Genomic DNA, 17,422 nt, shown 5'->3' on the forward strand with positions numbered 1-17,422 from the left:
CAATAGGATTTCCACCTTGGTGTTAAATGGTTGAAATGGCATAAGAACCTTGGTCTCCACCTTGGTGTAAACACTAAACGCTCAATTTATATGAATAATAAATAACTATTATTTTACCTTCTATCAATTTGAAATAAAAGTCCACCCATGTCGACTTAGGCCAAGATCTGTAACAAGCGCCTACAGGAACCATGTTCAGCTATCTTTTGTCTCCGCCTCTACAACAACAATTGCAATTGAGTACATATTCTTGTTGGCCACCCTGCCAACAACAGCCATTAGTTGTCTCTTATACATACCTTTCAGAAAACATGCATTAACACCCACAACACGCATACACCCTTCCTTGAAACCATTTTTCATGGTTGCCAATGAAATGTAAAGCCTTTGAAATCTGCATGGTACCTCGAGCATTAGTCTCTCAACCATCAAAATCAAACAACTACCCACGTTAGTGCTCCTAACCATAGAGCAATAATCTTATAAACGATGGTACTACTCATCCAATTTCCCATATATTATTTCTCTTGCTTTTTTCCTTGCCCTATACAAAGAACTCACATGGACATCCACATTCCATTTGGCTTTCACCTTTTTCTGCAACACCTTTATGAGCATGTTTGGCTGCTTCCTAAAAGAATCCATGTACCACTCAGCAATCCAACTAGAGGTGACCATATGATTTTGGTACCTCCTAGTGCAAGTGTGTTTTGGCCTTAGGGATACTAAAATGAATGTCAACTCATTCTTCAACTGCCTCCCATATACTTAATACTTACACCTTGGATCTTTGCAAATAATCACAATCATTTTATTTTCATTTCTCTTGAATTTCAAATTCTTCTCTCTCATAATATTGTATTGTTTCACGGCTTTTCTAAATTCAACTGCATTATGAAATGTATTCCCTACAATCAATGTTGAATTACTCAAGTCAGTAGAATTAAATTGCACCCTTTCAGTTACATCACCACGAGTTGAGTGCACTATACAATGAAAATGTGGTGACCTTAGCTGATCACTATCATCCATGTTTGAACTACCATCACTCTCTTTCCCACCTCTATGTTCTCCATCATTTCCATGTGCATCACTTTCCCCAGCATTTTCAGCAACATTCTCATCATTTTCCCTAATCTCACCAACATTTCCAGCAATGTCATCCCCTTCTACCTCTGCTTCTTCATCATTTCCAACCCCCTCATCAATGTCTCCATAACCATGAATAGTATCCTCACCCGAATCAAGACAATTTGTATCATCACTAAGAACTTCATCCCAAAAGAATCATTCCTAAACACAACTCCCCTCTCATACTCTGAATCCTCTTCATCATCTCCTTCAACTACAACATCTACTACACCATACATTACGACATACAAGACTACAAAATCAAGACCTACATGGTTTGCCACCATTTCAGTTACATTGTGGTCAAATGATAGAAGTCTTAACCCTTGGTCTAAAGGTAATCTTGGTAAAATGTAATAAACAAAGTCCACATACCTATACCCATATGTCTGACATATATCCTCTATATCAGAAAAATTCAATTTATTCCCATCATATGGGTCTGAGTAATTGCTAACATCGCCCTCAACATAGTTAATCCTATGTTATATATTAAAAGTACACCCATGGTGCACCTCAAACATCATAGACAATGTACCCATCACGTGTCCTGCCACATTCATTACATTGAAAGGTTTAAATGTGTAATAGAATACCCCAAACAGTTCCAAACACCAAAAACTAATACAATGAGAAACTTGTAAATGTGTAATACAATGCCCCTATTTAGGTGTAAAGGCATATGACACAAACATTTATAAAAAAAATGACACTCAACTTATTTAATTGTTGGAAAATAATGCAGATTGGTCTCATACATACACAAACAGCAAAGGACTACATTACCTCTATACTTAGACCAGCCACGAACCAACCAACAACAACTTCATAGAAAAAGGTTTATCTCCTGCCAATATGCATTTTCATTTGTCCCTTTTAAAGTCAGTAACCAAACAATGAAAAGTACAATGAAATGGACCACTTTATTCAGTGTATAATATTCATAGTGATAATCACATGTCCAACACAAGCACCAACTAGGGGACAACACTTAAATCAGAAAAACATACCCTTCAAAATTAGGGGGCCACACTTCAGTAATAAACAATGACTACCAATGACAAGATGACCAAAAAATAAGAACTTTTAACAAGATTATCAGAAAAACAACAACTTTCAATGCAAAAAAAGGACAAAACTATGACCCACTGCAAATAAATAATAGCCAAACTAAAAACTTCACAAAATCCCTTCCAGAAACATTACATTCAAAACCCCCAAATATCCAATAGAAATTTAAGACCAAACACAACTTTCAGAAAATGTAAACTACAAACCCTAAAATATAAATTTTGGGGATAACATTAAACTTACTTGATAATCGTAGTCACGAACTGATTTAGATACGATTATAGAGTAAACCACTGCAAATCTACACCCCAACTTCAGCTGTTACTGTTCGCCGACAACGAAGAGTATGGGTTCGCAAGACCACTTTTCGAAATGTTTGGCAAACGGTGCTCATCGAGTTTTCACATTTAGGTTAAAAAAATTGGGCCTTTTCGAAAGAGGGTGGTTTGGACATTTCAGTTAGTAAGTATGAGGGTATAACGGCTATGGATTGGGTAAAAAACAACGTGCAGGTCACGTGAAGACGATTCTGTTTGAGGTTAACGATTCAATTTGACAAAGGAGTTCAAATTTACTGTAATTGAAAGTTCAGGGATCCAAATTGAGAGGTTTTGAAGTTTGAGGGGGCTTGTCAAATCATGTGGTAATTCAAGGGTCTAAACTGAAGTTACGTATATGTAGATTTGGCCTCTCCTAGGCATTGGGGCATAGGAGTGTCCATCGGTTCTTCCGTTAGTGTTGGACTAAGTAGTTGAAGTTCCAACATGTTTGAAAAACTTCAAGTATGAGTCCATACTCATCTCGCATTCTTTGTGTTCTTCATGAACTTGAAGAACATCTTTATGTTATTCATCATATTCATAAAGAATTTCTTGAAGACTTGAGAGTGGATCAAGAACTTCGAGATCTTCAAACAGTTGGGGAGAAGATTGGTTCATTAGATCTTCTCTTTGATGGCTGAATGACTGAGTGTGGGCTCACAAAATTTTTTCAAGAACAAGAGAAAACTAAAAGCAAAACTTTGGAGAGAGAACTCCCCTAGTGGCCGTGTATTCACTCTTGTGGGAGAGTGATGTGTTTTTTTGTTTTCACAAAAATCACAAAGGCTAAGGTATGTGTCTTTACTTTTCAATTGCTCATCTATTTATAACATTGGGATCCCAGGAGAGAAAATGAATTTTAAAACCATGTGGAACATGGATTAGATATCCTAGTCCTAGGTGAAGTGTGTTGAGTATTTACACTCATTGACATCCACCTAGTGGCCGGCCATGGGGTGAGAATATTCTCTCTCTCCATGCGGCTAGGGCTAGGGTTTTATCCCTAACCCACTCATTTAGGCTTGGGTTTTATCTTCAAGTACAATGCTCCTTTAATTTAATTATAGCTTTGGAATTAATTCCATAAAGCCCAAAGTTATTTTACAAGCTTAAAGAATTAAATTATAAGCCCAATGTCCATGAATTAAATTATGAGTCTAGTACTCTCTAAATCCAATTTCTCCAAATAACCAACAAGATTAAATAATTTTTTTGGCCCATATTTTATTAAAATAAAACATCTCAATAAATAAATAAATAACTTAGGAACAATATAATTGATGAGTCAATTTATATCAGCTCAAAGAGGGACCTAAGGAAAAATATAATTAGTTTAATAGGCTTATGATCATGCCTTTCTAGATCATGTCACACAACACTATCTAATCACAATTAATTTCACTAAATAATTGGGATTGCACTCTAGTGATTATGTTGACAACTGTATTTGGTATTTTAACATACATGGGTGTTTCATAAATACTACAAGAAACTAATTAAGGAGTGTTAAAATTGGATTCGTAGAGAAATTTTGAAGAATTTAGTAACATTGTCAAACAATTGTCGGAACCTAGTGATGGTTCCGTTTCAACATGATGAAGTCAATAAGAATCCCTATGTGGGTGGGTCCAATCAGAAAGTCAAAGACTAGAGTTTAGAGAGGGTAAATAGTAATTTGCTGAGGTTGGAAGCAGGTAGCTCCGTAGCTAAGCGGACGGGTTGGCAGGCACATGACCGTTAGGTTTATACCTAAGTTTCAAACAAAGAAAAAAAGCCCCGGGAAAAAGCAAAGACAGAAGACAGAAGACAGAAGACAGAAGACAAAAGACAAAAGCCACAACAAGCAACAAAGGCTTCTCCATCAATTTGGTGGGGGTGGAATGGAGGAGGAAACTAAAAATGGTTATCCTTCTCCATCGTCGTCGCCTCCAACGCCTCCCTCCCCCCTCCCCATAAGCGTAGGACCAGGCAACCAAAAGTACGTCTTCTCTTCTTCTCCATCCCCTTCCCCGCCCTTCTCAAACCATACGTCCGCCGAGAATCTCCCTCTTTTGCATCACAAGTTGTCTGGTACTGCTGTGCCCTTTGCCATTTCCTTGGATCCTCCTCCTCCAGAGCCCCATCATCATCATTTGGATTCTAACTCCTCTTGCCTCAAAGACTTGTAAGCACCCCGGTCCCTTCTCTCTCTCTCTCTCTCATCATCATTTTCTTTCTTCATTTTTTCCATCTAAAATAAATGTTGCTTCATTTCAATAATATTTCCTATTTTGGAATTTGTTAATTTTCTTCATAAGACTGGCCGGGTAGCTATTTCTCTCTTCTTTTAACTTTAGGATCTCCATAGAACCCACCAACCAGTCAAGCAGACCCAACAGAACCTCCTTCTTTTGTTTTTTTTTTTTTCTAGGCTTGATTACTTTTAAAAAACTCTTTACGTCCACCCACCTTAAAATGGACAATGAGAGTGGCCTGACCACCTCCAAATGCCCAAGGGGTGGTTTGACTGTCCCTTGGCCAGCAAGAGGGTCACCCCAAGCTTCTTCATTTTTTTTTTTTTTTTTAAAAAAAAAATTAATAATATTAATGAGGCAAGTAGGCGACATGACAGTTATTGATTAGTTTAACGTGTCTCTGTCAAAATTATGGACAGAAGTACCATCTTCATATTTAGAGTAAAGAAAAAACCATCTATACGGTACTTTATAAAACCGAAGTGGCCATTACCACATATACTAAAGAAGCATTTAACCCTTATTATTATTATTGTTGTTGTTATTTTAATACTTATTCCCGTGTCTGGATTGTAACAGGCTAGAATGGTTTATACAAAAATGCTGCAATTGCTGCTCAAGGCCTCTCTGAATTTTGATATGCTGGAAGATGCAAAGCTCGTCCCAAAGATGTATAGAGCACTGACTTCGCCTCATTGCTGACATCTCTGCTAACTCATTACAAAGTCGTTTCTTTTCCTTTTGTTTTAGGACAAACCTCAAATCATTTTGTCTTTTGTCTTTTTGTTTTTTTCCTCACCATTTCAGAGGATCTCTGCTACCAAATGTCAATGGGTGAAGTAATGTAACCATTCTTCAAACTTGCAAATGTTTTAAGAATTATGACAATTCTTTTATCCCTTTCTTCTCATTCTCGACATGTTCGCATATGATATATATAACCCAAATGTATAATGATGATAGATACCATCTTTTCGAGCATAGCTTTCTGGTTGTTGAATTTATTCCTTGAATTCTCTCAGAACTAGCATTTTTTTTTTCCTTTCTTTATAAAATAACTATATATATATCAACTCTGGGAACTCTATAAAGATTAAATAAGTATTCTTCCATCAACTTGATATAAGCAAGCATTTGAGAAAAATAAAAATAAAATAAATAAAAAGGGAAGAGAAGAAAAGCTGGAACTTTCTTGCATGCTATGGACATGGAGATGGTATAATTTTAGCAATGGAAATCAGTCAAATGCTGGTCTCACAAATTAGTGAAGGGTGCAAGAGCATAGAGATTTTATCTTGATTAGTTTTTTTTTTTAAAAAAAAAAAAATCCAACGCGTACTTTTTTTGTCTGAGGAATCTAATCCCCACACATTTTTTGTTGCTGGAACCCCGCTCAACTCAATAAAACAAACCCACATTGCAATATTACACTCGCGTTGATGGGTGGGTGGCTAGACGACAATTCACGACCAATAAATCAAATTTATGAATGAGAAATGACTTAAATCAATGGTGAAAATTACAATTGGATTTTGAATGAATTAATCTATATATGATATATCAATGATGATTATCATAGCTAGAAATGAAATGTACTTTGTGACATGATAGTAAAGATATCATTGTATTTTAGATGGATCAACATTAAATTTTGGATCCAATGGTGATTTTCATTGCCACATCAAAGAGTGCACTTGAGAGTAAGCACTTCGAAATCCATTAACACCTCTCTTTTCACTGCCACATTACATCAGGGGGGTAAGCACTTAAAAAGTACATGTAACATTTCTCTTTATGAAGTCCTAAAAACAGTACAATGGGAGAAGAAAGGCTGGCATAATGATGTGCCCCAAAGACCAACTCCAGACTGGAATCACATGAGGGCAGAACTTTTATTTAGAGTGAGACAAGATAGAAAAGCTTCAACGTAAACGAAAACTATGTCCAATGCTTTTTCAAAAAATTAATAAAAATAAAATAAAAATGAGAGTCTGTACAAGTTTTCACCCCAAAAGATGAAAATTACAACCCCAATCATATATTTGGTTAACAAAAGTCCAACTGGAATAGATAAGAGACATATTTACTCAAGGATATGCAATTGCCAAAACAGACAGCATTGTTTGAGTTCTCCACGGTTTGGAAATAAAAATAGTAAACAATAACATATTAGTACCAGATGATATTGTTCACTGTGGATTTTGCTGTCTCTGTTGGGCGAAATTCGGAAGATTCTGTTGCGTGTTCTGAAGTGCTACCAAACCAGATTGCAGATTCTGAGCATTAGGTTGCATGTTACCAAATGAACTTTGTGAACCATGCTGCTGTTGTTGCTGCTGCTGTTGTTGCATGGGCATCATACCACTAGGATTTGCTGCTCCCATATTAAACACTGCAAGAAAAAGTCCCAGTTGCATTTTAGCCTATTAAGTCCACATTCATAGGACACAATGTTTCACATAGAAACATAAGGATACGATTCGTACTTTGATCGCTCAAAATTTGGGAAGTATGATTCCGCTGGGGATTGCTACCAGATAATCCAAACTGAGAAGAAATTAAGCAGCACACAAGTCATTGTCACACAATCAAAAGGTGATTTGACAATACCATGCAAAAACAAAAACAAAAACATGTTTAGTACACCTATCTAGAACCATTATATTGCAGGCATAGAGAAAGTCAACAGCTCAGTGCCATGCATTGGCAGGTCGGCTGTCTCTAATTACATAAAGCATTGAGCTAGAGAATATTAATTAGGGAAGAAAACTGTATGACAGCTTGCATTTCTGCTTGCAAACCAGGATGACAACTGACAATAGCAAGATCATTATATATTTTAGCAACCATTTGTGGTGCATTGATGAACTTGAACCATCAAAATTATATTATTATATTAAAACATTGAGTGAACGATCCATTCCAATCCCAAACATCGAAAAGCAGCTTTTGCCCAGACTTATGCTGTATAATAATTTATGGAGTTAGGAGCATGTATCCCATTCAGAAGGAACAAGACTTCATTTTTGAGTCTCCCAGCACAAAATATGTCAAAACTGATGATATATAGCTACACACTCCAGAATGATCACTTGGTATCAATACCAGGAGCAAGTTACCAATTCAACCACTCTCATAGATAAGTTTTATGTCAACTTCAAGACAATAAAGAACTTGAGCACGTAGAAAAAGGCAGATCCCAGTGAGATAAAAGTGAGATTTATAAACTTTCAGTTAGATGTGCACATGCTCGCAAACCAAAAGATTATTGTTTGATGTAAATCAAACAAGTTATCACATTTAAACTATAACTTATTTTTCATCAATTAAAACCCCCATTGAGATTATTACCATGGTTCTAACTTTATAGAGATTATGGAATCAAGTCTCCTTAAATTTCACCGAGTATGTAACACCTAAGTCAAGATAACAACCGTTATGCTCCAGGGAGTGTCGATACATACTTTAGGGCATTACACCATACCCCGCCCTGCCCCTTTTTCTCTTTCCTTTTCCTTTGCACATCAGTAAAATAAAAGGGAAAAAATATTAGCAAAACACATTGGAAGCAGACCTGCATCCGTGGCAAAAGTGATTGCGATGACATCGTTCCGGAAATATTTGGAATCTGAAACAGGACACATGACTTTCAAGTTGCAGAGATGCCATCACAAAGGATAAGAGAAACTAACTTCAGAGTATAGAGAAAGAACAAAAGATCACCGTGAAACAGATATGGGATATACAAATACATGCATAGCATGAGCGAACAAGCAATAAAGATGCACATGATAGAATATGAATAAAAGTAGGAAATATGGGAATAACCAAAAAGATAAATTGTGAGTGAACTTCATTTTCTACTAGTCATGTGCATCAATCAATACCACATGTGCTTCACCAACCAAAAATAAAGAACAAAAATCCCGAAAGGAAAGATCGTAACTCAACATATTAATTTTCAGGAAACTAATATCGATATTCTCTGTAATTGAGGATAAAATCCTGAAGAAAACCGAGAAGTAGAAACCAGAAACCCATGATATCAACCAATGGATAGAGAAAAACAGCTTCCAGTATTTGGTGCCACTGTATTTTTCTTTTTAAGTTAAAAAAAAAAAAAAAAATGCCAAAGGGGTGTAAGCCAAGCACACAGATCGTATATAAATAAATGGGATCACCCAAATCAAAAACAGAATAGAAAAAATAAAAGAGAGCAAATACAGCTAAAGACCAAAATTAAGAACATCTAAAAAGTCACAGAAACATATCGAAGACTTGAATGAAAAGAGAAACTGGAACCCATCAGAACAAAACTTTTAAGAAACTTAACTTGATATCCTATGGGCTTCTCTAAACCTTCAAACGCCCTCTTATTTCTCCCCAACTAAATGCACACCACTGAACTCTGTCACTGATTTGGGCTTAACTCAATGCAATAGTTCTACTTTACTGTAAAACTTTCTGTTTGAAAGTTATTGATAGGGTATATTGTCTTCTCTCCCTGAAGTATGGTATGTATTAGCTCCAGGTTTTTGTGTATGAGAAGAAAATTTAGACCCAATTGGTAAGCAATTACCCCCTCCATCTCATTTTCTTTGGCTCTTTTCATCATTTAAACTTTTTAAAGGTGAAATAAGTTAAATATTTCACATTCAAATAGCCATCACTTTCCAAACCTACCCCCAAAACAAAAAGGATACATCTTTAATACTTCTCTACTATAAGATAAGGGTAATTTAGGAAATTTATATGATAACATGCCAAAAATTAAAGGACAAACATGGGATAAACTAGAAAAATAGTGTTAAGAATATGGAGAGATTATAAGAAATTTTCCTCAATGAGAAATAGAATTTTGGCAGACTATAGTAGGCACACCATACAGACCCAAGCATAAATACATGTCATTAGACTTTTAAAGAAATATCTAAGAACCTATAATCCTAGGAATCTAGCATGAAAACACTGCCAAATCTGAGAATAGTATTGCTCAACCAGCACATGCACCACCAAAAATATCACATCAAAACCAAATATAAACCCCAACCAATGAACTTTTGAATGTGCAAAAACACCTGAAAAGCAAAATATTAACAATGCAATCACAAAGAGAGAAGTAGAAGGAGGGGGGAAGTCACAGCCTTAGCTAGTGATGATAATCCAAATACATGTTCTCTATGCTGCCTACTGTAGCTCATGATTAGAATTCCAAGTTACAATTAAATCATACAGAGCATGAAGATGGAAAACTGGAAAATGAATTAATAAAAGGACATGGATTTGACCATTTGGGTGTTTGATGTCGCCTGAGCTGCATTAAACAATGCACTATTAGCAGTGCTAGAGAACTGGCTTAAGTGGCGATTCATGTGATTTCCTTGGTTGAGCTGGCTTTGACCAATGCCATGCTGAACATGTCCTGATTGAAATTGCCTACCCTGAAACTGCTGGTGCCCCATCGCTTGAGAAAACTGCATCTGATGTTGGCCATGTATCTGAGTAAAAAACATTTTTTTTAAGCTACGGAAACAAAATAAAAAGATTTGGAGAATTGAAGAGAATTCTACTTGCTTCTTATTGCATTATTGATGCAAAAGCCTGCCTCTTGGTTAGAACTCAAACTATATCTAGTAACCAGAAGAAAAAAAGTTTTCCTAAAGCACTTAAATGATAGTTAATTGTTGTTCGAATGAAATCCTACATGGTTCCACAAACAAATAAATAAGAGACACAACGTCACTGTTGGTAAGGATCCACAACATATCACTATAAATCATTGGTTTTTCTTTTCTTTTTATGATCATTGTAAACAGTATTTCAAAAACAGAAAAAAGATGGAAAATAACAAATTTTAACGTTTTAACTCCATAGTGTAGAAAACATGTCGCATAATATATGACCTTTCATAGTCAAGATATGTAAACTGGAATGTCATGACTATGATAATTCTATTATATGTCAACCAAAATGTTCATAACCATACATTTAAGCTAAACATACATATATATGATGACAAAAACAATTGCATTATTGACAAGTCAATCAATCATAAGTTTGTGGAACTACAACGATTATTGCTAATGCAAACATTCATACAGAAATAAATATCAAAGTCCACATCTTGAAATAAAAACACAGTCAAATGATGAAATAAATATCAGAGTCCACATCTTGAAATAAGAACGCGGTCAAATGATGACCCAAATCAAATGTAAAAAGTTAACTACTCAGAAAATATCAAAACTATTCAGACAAATCAAAGTACTCTCCATTTCCTTTTAAATGCCAAATTGATCAACCACATACAGGACACTGACGGAAAATTCAGAAAAATGCCTTTTTAGTTGTATGATTTGGGTGTGTGGGCTTTAGGTCCGTGAGGGCTTGTTGGGTTTTTTTGTGGGCTGGTTTGGTTGTTTCTGTGTTTCTGGTGTTATTGGGTTTTCAGGGGTGCTTTCTCTTGTTTTTTTTTTTTGTATACTTTTGGTGGTGTTGTGCCATTTTGTATACTACCTGTATGTTTGGGGGCGCCTACGCTTTTTATAAAACTTCTTTGATATTACCTATCAAAAAAATAAATTTTTGTATGATCATTATTGGGCATTCTTGGACAGATGAGTGGAGTGAACAAGGAGACGCCACAAGTGGGGATCCAAGACCAGCGATTGTATGCATAGGCAGTGGTAGGTGAAAAAGGTAAGGTTAGTGATCTCGGAATACAGGACGCCGGTGAGGGGTTTCCAAAATTGATTAAGGAAGGTGCGCAAGACAGGGAGATCGAGGCCGAGAATCTCACTAAAATGGAGATTCTAGAATTTCGAAATCAGGAAAGAATCACGCAAGGCATTAAGGAGAGTTTACTTTCATTCTAGAAAGAAATATCTAACTATTTAATTAAATTGGAGATGGGCTGGGGGCATAAGGGGAAGGGGATTCAGACGGGTCAAGTCAACGAGGGGAATGGGCTGAAAGAATGGGCGTCAAGCGGGGAGGAGGATGGGCCAGGAATTGCTCAGCCCAAACAAGTGTTGGATCCAGTTGATAAGCCCACTAGACAACAAATCATCAATAGGTATCACAAAATTTAGGTGCGTAGGCACCCACCTAGACGACAGGTATGTTGGCGCCCAAAAATGGTGGGTCGAAAGGACCAACCGCAGACCGAGGAGCAGTCGGAGAATTGCCAGAGTAGGACGCCGGAGCAGACAGGATGTGTCACTGCCACAAACGATGCCGACAAGAGCGGGGGACACTTGAGGAAACCTGATATTGGGTTTTGCATGGAAGCAAAGGCGGCGACAAGAGGAGTGGAGGTGGCGGGTTTGGGTAGGCAGGTCGGAATTGAAGCAAAAAGGGCCGAAGATGGGATAATAGACCATATCAGCGGTGTAGAGGGTATGGGTCCGCTCGTGGGTCAGGAATTGCAAGCTCTAGACACTGTCGGCGACATTGCCAGAGATTCAATAGGGACCGAGAAGGAAGCAAGATACACAGAAAATGTCCTGCGGTGGCAAGTGAAGCGTAAGGGGAGGGGGCTTTCACCGGTCGCCAATGAGCCTCTGGAGCATCGCCAGGGCAGCCAGCAAGCATCAGAGAGTGGGTTGCAAGGAGAAGAGAGCGCCGATCAGCAAAAAGGGGTTGTCAGCTTTGATGGGACGAAGGATGGGTCGCCGGAGGGGTGTGCGTTTTCTCCAATTGCCGGAGGCATAAAGGAGACTAGCCAGAGTTGGTTGTCGAAGTCCAAATCCTGCTCTTCTTTGCTGGACAGTGTCAACCAGTCGTGTGGGTCAGAAGTTGTGATCAATAGAGGCCTGCATCTGCACTTTCCGATTGCCTCTCTGTTACTGGCCTCTGTTAGGGAAGTGGATTCTCGGTATGTTATTATTCCTTTCATTCCAACTGAGCTGGAGCAGCCTGATTTTTACATCTCAGGGGAGTTGCAGGATGTTATGAAGGAGGGAAATGGGGTATACAATCTCAACAAAGGGGGTTCTAGTTGTTCTTTGGTTAATGTGGAGGGGGAGCAATTTGCTGATGAACCACTGGAGGTAGAACCACTGGAAGCTCATCCAGATTGTCCGAAAGGTAAGGTTTGTGAATGGGTAATAGAGAGAATGAAAGGCATGTGCCATGTGTGGGGAATGTCATGTGAGGGGTATGAGGATGAATTGGAGAAGTTGTTTCGTAAGATTGAGGGTAATAGAGGGAAGGATTATAGCCCGGCAGCAACCCCTTCTAAATCAACCCTCAAAGGTAACCGAGAACTACAGGGTCTAGAATGGAATGTTAACTATGATGGAAAGCTGGGGAAAGAAAACAGGGACCAGCACCAAAAGAAAAGGGCTAGGGGAGGGGGGCTGTCTCGTGTTAAATGAAGCCTAAGATTTTATCTTGGAATGTTAGGGGGTTGAATTTGGTGGAGAAGAGGATGAAGATCAAAAGCTTGCTTAGGGATTGGAAGGCAGATGTTGTGTGTTTTCAGGAAACAAAAGTGCAGTTGGTGACAAGGGAGCTGGTCCAGAGTTTGTGGGGCTGTGTTCAAGTGTATTGGTGTTCTCTTGGGGCCCAAGGTGCTTCAGGTGGTATTTTGCTTTGCTTATGTGGGATAGAAGCGTAGTGGAAAAAGTGGACGCTTGTGTTGGTTGCTCTACGGTTGCATGTTCTTTTCGTAGCATTAGTGATGACTGTAAGTGGGCTTTTGCTGGAGTGTATGGGCCAAACAGGGATAATGATAGACTTAGGCTTTGGGAAGAATTAAGCGGTCTCATGGATAGGTGGGAGGTGCCTTGGTGTATTGGAGGTGACTTTAATGCTGTCAGATTTCCGAGCGAGAGACTGGGAAGCATTAGATATGCGTCGTCTATGGAGGCTTTCTCCCGATTTATTTTTGACCGAGGGCTTTTGGATATTCCTATGATGGATGGGCAATTTTCGTGGTCTAATGGTCATTCTTGGTCTAGGATTGATAGGTTTCTATTGTCCTCAGGGTGGGAAGAGTGATTTCCTGATGTGGTTCAAAGGAGACTTTCGCGAGTTTTGTCTGATGATTTCCCCATTCTTTTAGACTGCGGAGAGACAAGGAGGGGGGGAGGTTACTTCAAGTTTGAGAATATGTGAATGAAAGATGAGGGGTTTGTGGATCAAGTGAAACTTTGTTGGCAATCTTATCAGTTTGTTGGTGACCCTAGTAATGTTTTGGCTTGTAAACAAAAAGCTCTTAAAAGGTGACTTGCGGAGGTGGAACAAGGATGTCTTTGGGCATGTAGGGAAGAGGAAAAAGGATCTTCTTGAAGAAATCAGGGAGCTGGATAGTTTTGAGGAAGATTGGGGCTAGGATGATGAGGAAAAGAGGAAGAAATTGTTGCTGTCCATGGAACTGGAAAGATTCCTTTGTGAAGAAATAGTTGGCGACAAAAGTCACAGGCCCTTTGGCTGAAGGAGGGGGATAAGAACACTAAGTTCTTTCATAGGGTGGCGAACTCCAACCGAAGGAACAATTCTATTGATTCTCTTAAGGTCAATGGCTCATTATCCTCTAATCCTATAGAGATCAAGGAGCATATTGTTTAGTTTTATTCACATTTATTCTCTGAGAGTTGTGGTTGAAGGCCGATTCCAGAGGTTTTACCTTTGCAATCCATTGATGAGGAGGATAGTAGGTGGCTGGAAAGGGAGTTTGAGGAGGATGAGGTGTTTGAGGTTGTTAAGCATATGAAGGGCGACAAGTCTCTAGGTCCGGATGGCTTCTCTATGGGATTTACTAAGGCTTGTTTGGGGGTGATAAAAGAGGACTTTATGGCTGTTTTTTGTGAGTTTCACATGAAAGCAAGTTTTCAAGAAAGCCTTAACGCATCTTTTATTGCTCTCATTCCTAAGAAAGTAGGGGCGGTGGATCTTAAGGACTTTCGTCCGATAAGTCTTGTGGGGGTGGTGTACAAGTTTATCGCAAAAGTCTTAGCGAATAGATTGAAAACGGTGTTGGCTAAGATCATCTCTCAGTCTCAAAATGCTTTTGTCAAGGGGTGGCAAACCCTGGATTCGGTCCTTATAGGGAACAAATGCATTGACAGCCATTTGTGTTCCAGGATTCCTGGTTTGTTATGCAAGTTGGACCTTGAGAAGGCTTATGATCATGTGAATTGGGACTTCTTATTGCACCTTCTTCAAAAATGTGGTTTTGGGGAGAAATGGAGAGACTGGATTGCGTTTTGTATCTCTACAGTTCGATATTCAGTCTTGGTTAATGGAGAACCAGGAGGCTTTTTTAGTAGTTCTCGGGGGATTCATCAAGGTGATCCACTTTCTCCTTTGCTTTTTGTTATTATCATGGAGGCATTTAGTATGATGGTGGAAGTGGAAGCGGAAGCTAGGGGGCTGGTTCCACGGTTTTCTATAGATCCTGTGCATAATCCTGGTCTTAGCGTTTCGCACTTGTTGTTTGAGGATGATACTTTGATCTTCTGTGATGCGGATGAGGAACAACTTTGCAACTTACGCTGTCTTTTTCTATGTTTTGAAGCTGCATCAGGGTTAAAGATAAATCTGTCAAAGTCTGAAATTGTTCCTATTGGGGAGGTGCAGAATATTGATTTGTTGGCTAGCATTCTTGATTGTCGGGTGGTCGGCTTGCATATGAAGTATTTGGGGCTTCCTTTGGGAGCACAATACAAGGATACCACAATCTGGAACTGTATGCTTGAGACCACGGAGAGGAAGTTGGCTGGGTGGAAAGTGGGCCTTTTATCAAAAGGGGGAAGGCTAATGCTGATTAAAAGCACTCTCTCTAACCTTCCAACCTATTTGTTGTCTCTTTTTCCCATTCCCTTGAGTGTGGCAAAGAGGTTAGAGAAGTTGCAAAGGAATTTTTTATGGGGCGGTACCAATGAGGAGACTAAGTTTCATTTCGTTAAATGGTCTTTAGTTTGCTCTCCTGTGAAAGATGGTGGCTTGGGGATTAGAAATTTGAGTCGGTTCAATCAAGCTTTATCGGGGAAATGGTTATGGCATTATGCTACGGAGAGGGAAACTTATTGGAGGAAGGTCGTAGAGATAAAATATGGAAGCATGGAGGGAGATTGGCGTACCAAACAGGTTGAGAGGCCATTTGGTGTAGGGGTTTGGAAGCATATAAGGAGAGGGTGGGAGTTTTTTTCCAAGTTCATCAGATTTGAAGTTGGTGATGGCACCCAAATTAGGTTTTGGCATGATATATGGTGTGGTGATCAAACTTTGAAGGAGTCTTTCCCTGAATTGTTTCGCATTGCAAGAAACAAAGAGGCTAGGGTGAGTGATAATATGTAGATTATGAATGAGGAAGCACGTTGGAATGTTTCTTTTTGTCAAGCGGCTCAGGATTGGGAAGTGGAGGTGGTGGTGACTTTCCATGCGAAATTGTATGACTCAGCGTCATGATGGGGGGGGTGGATCGCATTTGGTGGATTCCTTCAAAGAGAAAGCTTTTTGAGGTACGTTCTTTCTTCGGTGTGCTTCCTTCTTCTGCGGAAAGGCACGAGGTGGGGAGCTATTCTTTCCCATGGAAGAGTATTTGGAAGGTTAAAGTCCTGCTCAGAGTTAGTTTCTTTGTGTGGACGGCAGCCTTTGGAAGGATTCTCACATTGGATAATCTTCGGAAGAGAGGTTTGATCGTGGTGGATTGGTGTAGTATGTGTAAGAGTGGTGAGTCCGTTGATCATCTCCTCCTCCATTGTGACGTGGCTCGTGCTCTCTAGAGTGTTCTCTTTTCCATTTTTGATGTGAAGTGGGTCATGAATGGCAGGGTTATTGATCTCCTAGCTTGCTGGAAAGGCCAAAGAGGTAATAAAATGGTGATGGAGGTTTGGAGAATGGCCCCTTTGTGCCTTATGTTAGGGGTGTCAACCCGGTCCGGTTTCCCGGTTTTTTGCCAAAACCGGGAACCGGAACCGGCGTACCCCGGTTCTCGGTTTTGAAAAACCGGGACAAAACCGGGACCTCGGTTACCGGCCGGATCTAGTTTTACCCGATCCGGTAACCGGTTTTTAAAAAAAATTGGTTTTTTGGCTTATTTTAGGTATTGGGCCTAAAATAAGCCCATTTTTTTTCATAAGTTGGCCCATTTTTAAAAAAATCTATTAGTCTCTTTGTCTAAATTAAAGGGGCTTTGTTGTGATTGTTCCAAATAATTAAAAAATAAACCTAAAAAGTCCAAAAATCCTAAAAAATCAATGTTTTTGCCTATTTGGGCCTTAGAAATAAAAATCAATTTTTTTTTTGATCGGTTTGGGCTGCTTTGGGTCATGCCTTGCAAGGTAAGGGGCTTGTTCGATTGCTGGTGGTCGGGAGGACGTTCTCGAAGCGCGGTAGTGTGGAAGATGATTCCTTTGTGTCTTATGTGGTGTATTTGGAATGAAAGGAATGCTAGATGCTTTGAGGACTCCACTAGGACTATAGAGGAATTGACTCATTTTTTCTTCTTTATTTTGTATTCCTGGACGGCCGCTTGGCTAGCTCCTATAGGGATTAGCTTCTTTGATTTCCTTTTTCATTTTTCTCCCTCTTAGGCGCTCTCTTTTATACTTCCCGTGTATGTGGATTGCGCCCCTCTGCGCTCTTTTATATCATTTTTACTTATCAAAATAAAATAAAATACCCTAAACATAAACCTAAGTGTAAAATATATATATA

General features: G+C 38.9%; 1 protein-coding gene and 1 long non-coding RNA gene across 6 annotated transcripts in view; one reads left to right on the forward strand and one right to left on the reverse strand.

Moving 5' to 3' along the window:
• Nucleotides 1–4,324: 4,324 nt before the first annotated feature.
• Nucleotides 4,325–5,666, forward strand: LOC132188434 (uncharacterized). Its single transcript, XR_009440882.1, has 2 exons — nucleotides 4,325–4,686; nucleotides 5,336–5,666. It is a non-coding gene; the product is annotated as an uncharacterized LOC132188434 (long non-coding RNA).
• A 1,018-nt stretch (nucleotides 5,667–6,684) lies between these two features.
• LOC132186089 (mediator of RNA polymerase II transcription subunit 8) overlaps nucleotides 6,685–17,422 on the reverse strand; it is a 37,106-nt gene continuing 26,368 nt past the window's right edge. For all 5 annotated transcript variants that reach the window (XM_059599885.1, XM_059599887.1, XM_059599886.1 and 2 more), the window contains 4 exons: nucleotides 10,045–10,254; nucleotides 8,331–8,384; nucleotides 7,243–7,303; nucleotides 6,685–7,148 (listed from right to left, as the gene is read on the reverse strand). In XM_059599885.1, the coding sequence (XP_059455868.1) occupies nucleotides 6,946–7,148; nucleotides 7,243–7,303; nucleotides 8,331–8,384; nucleotides 10,045–10,254 (528 nt within the window). In that variant the 3' untranslated portion in view covers nucleotides 6,685–6,945. The remainder of the gene's footprint in view (nucleotides 7,149–7,242; nucleotides 7,304–8,330; nucleotides 8,385–10,044; nucleotides 10,255–17,422) is intronic.

The sequence above is a fragment of the Corylus avellana genome, chromosome ca7 (genome assembly GCF_901000735.1).
Source record: "Corylus avellana chromosome ca7, CavTom2PMs-1.0".
NCBI lineage: Eukaryota > Viridiplantae > Streptophyta > Magnoliopsida > Fagales > Betulaceae > Corylus > Corylus avellana.